Source organism: Penaeus japonicus, unplaced genomic scaffold (genome assembly GCF_977035675.1).
Source record: "Penaeus japonicus unplaced genomic scaffold, GWHDUDI00000001_assembly GWHDUDI00000001, whole genome shotgun sequence".
Taxonomy (NCBI): Eukaryota; Metazoa; Arthropoda; class Malacostraca; order Decapoda; family Penaeidae; genus Penaeus; species Penaeus japonicus.
The window spans coordinates 38,409,934-38,417,433 of NW_028234403.1; the positions used below are offsets into that span (position 1 = coordinate 38,409,934).

The window sequence follows — 7,500 nt, forward strand, 5'->3', positions numbered from 1 at the left end:
CATTCCATGGTTTCTGGGCTGGATTAAGTGTGAGCAGAGCTGCCACTAGCTCTCCCGTCACTCTTTTGACTCCCATTAACCATGATTAGTGTCCTCTTGGAGGCGCTCCCGACCCTCGTGGGACCATCTCGTAAACAACTCCATCAGCGCACCACACTCGCGCGGTGTGGTGCGCTCTGGTGAGCCGTGGAGGGAAGACTGCAGGCCCTTCCAGGCAGCTTTGCAATTCGAGACATCGTTACGTTTCCGGTTTCGCAAGTATGGCTTTACATTCTTAAACTCAGGAAAAAAAATATAGGTTGTTTCACTTTCGAGTTTTTGTTTTATTGCTCTTAACCAAAGGAGAATTTTACGGTTACTTTAGGGGGGCTCGACGCCTCATAAAACTGATGTTGATTGATAATTAGCATGATGTCGCGCTGCTTAACCCCGCCAGAGAAAGTCCTCTTTCTCATAAGCATCTCGAGTGGTGGCCCTTGGGGGCAAAGTGAGCCGAGCGCCCTTCCCTGATCCTCGTTGGTGTCCTAGGCTGAGCCTCGAGTTTCGCGCCACGAGCTGCTGCTCTCTCGCCGGGCGCCGCGTCCGTGCTCCTCGAGGGGAACCGAGGCGCTGAGGAGGAAATGGTGTGAGGGAAGAGGGAAGCTGTTAGGGCGTGTGTACGAGCGGTTAGCCCCACACGGCGGGGGATATAGAGGGCTTTAATATTTGTGTAAGTTAGCAGTAGCCATGACCCTAACCCGAGTAATTTGCCCCGCGCCGTCCCTGCATGGGAACTACCTCCTTATCCTGGCGGGCAGCCTTCCCCACGCCCACGCCGCCACCTTGATCACCCGCGCCCGCACAAGCCTTCCTTGCGCGATGCCACACGTTCGGCGGTAACCTATGTGAGGACGTCACTTGCTCAATGTCATTCGAATGGGCGTTCTCTCTGCGTGCGGCTGAATACCATAGTGAGCACAATGCCTTACCTAATTGGCTGCGGACTGAGGGAGAGATGATCTGACACCAGGCCGAGGGGAAGGGTTAGTAATATCGGGAAAATGCTCTTCCTAAGCGCCTAAATCGTCAGGAGGAGGCCGGAGACATAAAAAGAGGAAGCACCTGATGTGGGCGAAAGTCAGATAGAGGCACCCATTGTATGGGAGATCGGCTGCGGACAGGACTCCAGTAGGGGGATGGGGGGCTGAGTGGGGGGGCGTATTGTGCGGCCGTTTACGAGAGTGTCCGGCGGGTTACGAGCCATAACCTCGCTTACGGCCTCCTACACCACCTTATAAAACCCACAGTCTTTACCACGACTGCTGCCCGCGCCTCCCTACATCCGCATTTCTCATTGTATTCGCACCTTCACCACAGTGTTTCGGACAGGGGGAAGTACATGGCTATGCGCTAAGGGCCGCGACCTAGACCTGTGGCATTTTAATGACGGGCGCTTCTCGGCAAGACCTTCGAGGACTTCCGCTACGTGTTCTGTCAACGGTCATCAGAGCTCTCTATTGAGGCTGGCCGCGGCCATGCCAATCATGCCGCCACAAAGATTCGACTGAACGATGCAGATGGACCCTGATTGGTCATTGAGACTCGGGGAGTGAGACAAGTGATTGGCGGAAACCAATACGGCCATCATGTATTTTATTGTAGAGTGTGCGTCATCGCGGTGATCACGCCCTGATTCATGGTGCCTCCCGTGCCCTCACTTCGCCGAGCCCTCCGCCGCCCTAACCCTTTGGTGCCTCGCGTCGTTAAGTGGTGCTCGTTTAAAGTGATTCAATTGGGAATCTGCGGGAAGGGTAGAGTAGTGTCTGGTAGAAACATCCAAGACATGTATCAGATCCTTTGAAAAACCTCTCCTCCGGGAAATGAATCGACTGAAAAATAAGGGGAAAAGAACGCTCAACAAAGTCTTGCTTTAGTTGACATCCTAGTATCCCTGAAAAAACAACATATTTTGGGAATTTTATCAATGAGTTAATAGCGTGGAAGATATCAGGTGGAAGTACTCTTTGAGTTTGTGTTAATTCTTCTCTTTCTTAATGTGTACCGAGTTTTATCTTGTGACCTGACGCCCTTGTGCCGAATGAGCGCTCTATTTTCTATTGAAGTTGAACAGTCGCTCTTGTGATTTGACAATTACAACTAGGATTTAAGTTAAGTAAGTTTGTAAATTCGCCGTGAATATGAACATTACAATTGCGCTGTGAACATACGAGCGTGAGTATTTTTAGTTGCAGGGAAAGTTCTGATGCCTGGCAGCCACTGCAGTTTGGATAAATATGGTTTAGATTTTGTAATGGAAAGCCATATGAATGTATAATGGTCCGTATTCTATATAAAAAATAAAGATTTGTAAAAATAAAACTGGCAGATTGTCACGCAATTAGAACTAGTCCCTGCTGGACACTTGAATTGTATATTATATTTAGATAACAGGATGGCTTTCCTTTCATGCAAGTTGGGTTTCCTCGGTCCACTGAGGGAGCAGAGCACTTTAACGCAGAGTAGAAGTTGCTTTAGCGAGTTTGATTCATGGTTTTGCTCCCGAAGAATGCCTGCTCCTGGTGGACTGAGGCCCCACTGTGGCACCAAGGTGTATTCTCCAAGGTCGTCACGTTTCATCACCATGTTATTTACAGGAGACGTCGTCGAAATTTCAGCAAGCAAGCCTCTGAAATTCTGAATGAATATTTCTACTCCAACCTGTCAAACCCGTACCCCTCTGAGGAGGAGAAAGAGGGCCTGGCACGTCGGTGTGGCATTACAGTCAACCAGGTACACTTTCTTCATCACCAGCATCACCACCATTCTGCCGCCACTATAGCCACCACCACCACTGCTACACTGCCCCACCACCATCACTCCCCATCACAACCATCACTTGACTACCAACAACGAACTACCAAATACTAGTACCCTTGCTAGTCGACTCAAACTAGACAGGAACTTGCATCCCCTCGTGACCCAGACCTCGCGTGCGGTAGCGGAGGGCGACCTTGCGTAGTGCCAGGTGACCGGCCAGGCTGACCCCTGCTGACACCTCTACTTCAAGCAGTAGGCGTGTCTTGCGGCTCACCCGAGACAGCACTACGCATCGCCCCCTCCCTCCCCACCATGCCCCGTCATACCCGTGTTCTCCACACGTCCCTTTCAGTGCAGATTCACTTTCGGTTTGGCTCTTAGTGTGGTGATGGCGAGGTATGTGAGGCGGAGCACGTGTGGCAGGGTGCGGTGAACCCGGTGGTCTCCGGCATGCGAACACCACCACGTGCCGCTGGCTGGCGTGACGGAGACGTGATGACTGACTCGCGGACTACGCTGGGTGTAGAGCTTGATGAGCCCCGGCTCCCGTGCTGCCGCCGTCGCCGCCTCCACACTGGCGGCTCTCAGCACTGTAGAATGTAGAAGCAGCGTGGGGTCAAGGTCAAAGTGCTACAGCCTGCAGGCCAGGACGCAGGCCATGGCAGAGAGAGAGAGAGCGCCGGGTGGGGCGTCGCGGCGGCAGGAACGGGGCCGGAGTAACGCTTGGTGGACGGTGTTGTGGCGCTTTGGTAGTTCGTTGTTATCCTTCCCTTAGCTTTTTATTTGGTCAAGGTGTTTTTTTATGGCTGTTCTCTTTCAGGCGCAAAAGACGCAACTTTTCCAAACAAGCTACAGAGATTTTGAACGAGTACTTTTACTCGCACCTAAGTAACCCCTACCCTAGTGAAGAGGCCAAGGAGGAATTGGCCCGGAAGTCCAATATAACAGTGGCTCAGGTAAAGAGCGTAACGTTCTCGTTCACTTTCTTGCAGGAAACGAAGACGAAACTTTAGTAAACAGGCCATTGAGCTCCTGAATGATTACTTCTATTCCCACTTATCCAATCCCTATCCGAGCGAGGAAGCCAAGGAGGAACTGGCGAGAGCGTGCGACATCACGGTTCAGCAGGTATGGTGCCGGTACACCGGGGCCCCTCTTACACCCGTGGGCGGCCCCTTTGATACCCGCCGAGAGCCCCAACACCCGAACTGGGCCGCCCGCACTCCCAGGTGCTGGACGCCCTTACAGTTTAACCATCATTGGGAGGCTGCCCACGGGTGTTGGAAGCGGATATTCCCAGGCAATCTGGCGGCCACCAGGCCAAGGCAATAGTACTATGACCCTCCATCACTCTCACATTAGGCACAGTCATGCTCGGAGCATTCTCTTTTGTCAGCCTATTCCCAGCTACACAAGACTGAATGATTTCTGTTTTCATTAAATGTTTGCCAACCTGATGCACGCCAAGTGCGGTCATCTCTGACGAGTACTTCCTTCTGCTGAGTGTTGGCTTAGGATTCTGCCTTGGGCGACGCACTCCTGCAGGAGGAAGACTGGTTGTAGAGACCGAGAAGGCCCTGGTGTACGGCTGCCGTTTGCCACATGAAACTCGTATATATATTTGTATATATATATGGATATATATTCCTGCTGCGTCGTGATGCCACGCCTGAGGTGAAGGCGTGCCGTGCTCCTCTACTAACCCACTAACACGCGGCACGCCTCCCCTGCACCTGCTCCACGAGTATGTGTTCCAAAGCCGCCTGCGGGCCCGTCGATGCTCACTCGTGCACATTATCAGCCCTGTGTACTGCCCACCACTCACATAGCGGACACAGAACAGTGGTCCAGATTATTGTGGGTGGTATGCAGCTCCTCTTGCCTGACCTAGCCACACTCGCTGATAGTGTGGGCGTACATGTGTAGTGTGGGCGGATCTTTGGATGGGGCGCTCCGCTCCGCCCGCGGGCTGGCCATGTGGCCTCCTATGCGTCCAGCCGTAGTGTGTTGTCACTGTCTCTCTCTGTTGGCAGTGGCACATCCCTGATCTGTGTAACATTACGTGAGTGGAAACCGGTGCTGCCCTCCCCGCAGAAGCAGGTGTGGCGGCGGGGACGGCGCACGGGTTCTGCCCGCCTGATGTCCAACACATCAGGTCCTTCTCTACCGCCATTATATTGTCAATCTGTGATCGCTTCTGCCACTCCGTTCTCCTAATGAAGGCCGAGATCGCTTTTAGAGCTGCTGCTCAGCCCACTTTCTCAGCCCTCTTGTGACCGCGCGACAACCCCGCACACACGTCCCTCAGACAGTACTCACAAGCAATGAAGGGTTGACGCCAGTACCCGTGGCAGACCAACCCCTGCGCCTCAAACAAAAATAATAAGTTATGCTGTAAAAATCTCTGTAGGTTGGATAAAACCAGCCAGACTCCCAGCTTGTATGTGCCTCAGTGCTAGTGACACTATGTAGACTTCGCAATCAGTGCTAAAGCCTGTTTTATTTAATGCTTACCTGCTTCCGCTTGTGACATTGCTGCTTGTAGCTTCTGCTTTTATTTGCTTCTGCTTATGCCTCTGTTTCTGCCCCCTTTTTCATCTGTCCGCTTAGCTCCCTTGCCATGCGTTCGGTATTTTCCATTTCTTCGTGTTTATCTCCCTTCATTCCTTTTTCTCCGATTCCCAAGTAGCACCCAGTAGCGAGTCAGATCGGGTGGCAATGTGTGCATGCTGACGTTCCCACTCATGATTCATTATACATCTAGCATTCACTAACCATGTTCAACAAGTTTAACAATGTGATTCATGTTATCATTTGTTATGATATATTTGCTATAAGATTAATTACCTAAAACCATCAGTTTATTAGTTCGGGTTATTGTGGTTATTAAATAGCATAATATTGTGTTATATGTATTATATATGTATATATATATATATATATATATATATATATTATATATTATATATATATATTATATATATATAATATATATATATATATATATAAGTATATATGTACGTGTATGTATGTATGTATGTAATGTATGTATATTATATATATATATGTAGATAGATAGATATATATGTTTATATATATAAATATATATATATATATATATGTATATATATATATATATATGTATGTATGTATATATATGTATGTATGTATATATATATATAATATATATATATATATATATATATATATATATATATATATATATATATATTATATATATATGTATATATGTATATAAGTATGTATATATATATATATATATATATATATATATATATATATATATATATATATATATGTATATATATATATATATAAGTATATACTTGTGTGTGTATGTATATATATATATATATATATATATATATATATATATATATACAGTATATACATATATATTATTTATATGCACACACACACACACACACACACACACAACACACACACACACACACACACACACACACACACACACACACACACACACACACATCATATAATAATATATATATAATATATATAATATATATATATATATATATATATATATATATATATATATATATATATAATTTACATACCTACATACCAATATATATATATATATATATATACACTTATAACTGAGAATGCCCTTGCCCCAGTTACTAACACTGGCGTAGTGAGGTTGGGAGTAGTGTGGGATGTGACGCGTGCTGTACCCTCAGGTCTCCAACTGGTTCGGCAACAAGCGCATCAGGTATAAGAAAAACATCGGCAAGGCACAGGAGGAAGCCAACCTCTACGCTGCAAAGAAGGCTGCAGGTATGTGATTCAGTTGATTCTATGGTTCGCTGAGCCGGAATTCGATTGGTCAGTTCTGCTCGGAACCATAAACAGATCTTTGTAGGATATGATGCTTTGAAAAAATAAATATATGTGTACCTCACTGTAAATTGTTGTTTTGAGGTTCTGAGAAAATAATGTTTATATATGTGAAATATATGTAAATAGATCATTCACCTTGTTGTTGTGAATGAAAGAGCGTGAATGGCAAATTAATTATGTTATATCTGTTATAAACATAACCACTAAAGACCACTAAAATAAGGAAAAGCACAAAAAAGGCAAACACAAAATCAATGAAATATAACGAAGCCCCTTAACTAAAATTAATAGAAAAGAATTCGAACAGATTTAAAACGAAGCACTTTGCAGAGCATTTCTCCCGCCGTTGATCTCCGCTTAACAGACTAACCTGTAAAATCCACAAACGGGCCACGCTTCCTCGCCCGAGTGTTTAGTATATTGGATTTTCTCTATAACACGTCACTTTTTCGGCCGGGGAGAGGGGGTCGGGGGGGGGGGGGGAGGGGACGGAGGCAAGGACTCATTATGGAAGAGGAGACGAAGGGAGGAGATGATGACGTGGGAAAGGGGAAATTTTGAGAATTCGGAAGGACAAGGCGCCGATTGAGGGTAGAGAGCAATGGAGAATAAAAGTCGGAAATAGGGAAAGTATTATTTTCTTCGGAACGTAATTAATGGGACGCATGTATGTATGGCCTTTGAATGCAATATTTCCTATCAAAGAATAAGAACGACTGGGGAAATAAAAGAAGGGGAAGAAAGGAGTCCTTAGACGGAGAAGGTTAAGTGGGAATGAGAAAGAGAGGCCGCGGAAAGGGGAAGAGGGTGTGGAGG

The 7,500-nt window shown here is 46.6% G+C and overlaps 1 protein-coding gene across 31 annotated transcripts in view; it reads left to right on the plus strand.

The window, feature by feature from the left end:
* Nucleotides 1-7,500, plus strand: part of exd (PBX homeobox extradenticle) — a 442,217-nt gene that overhangs the window by 418,385 nt on the left and 16,332 nt on the right. For 17 of the 31 annotated variants that reach the window (XM_086539854.1, XM_086539859.1, XM_086539879.1 and 14 more), the window contains 2 exons: nt 2,634-2,769; nt 6,525-6,621. In XM_086539854.1, the coding sequence (XP_086395980.1) occupies nt 2,634-2,769; nt 6,525-6,621 (233 nt within the window). Of the gene's footprint in view, nt 1-2,633; nt 2,770-3,616; nt 3,753-3,788; nt 3,925-6,524; nt 6,622-7,500 lie in introns of all 31 variants that reach the window. The other 14 variants (XM_086539884.1, XM_086539863.1, XM_086539868.1 and 11 more) reach the window with 2 other exon arrangements.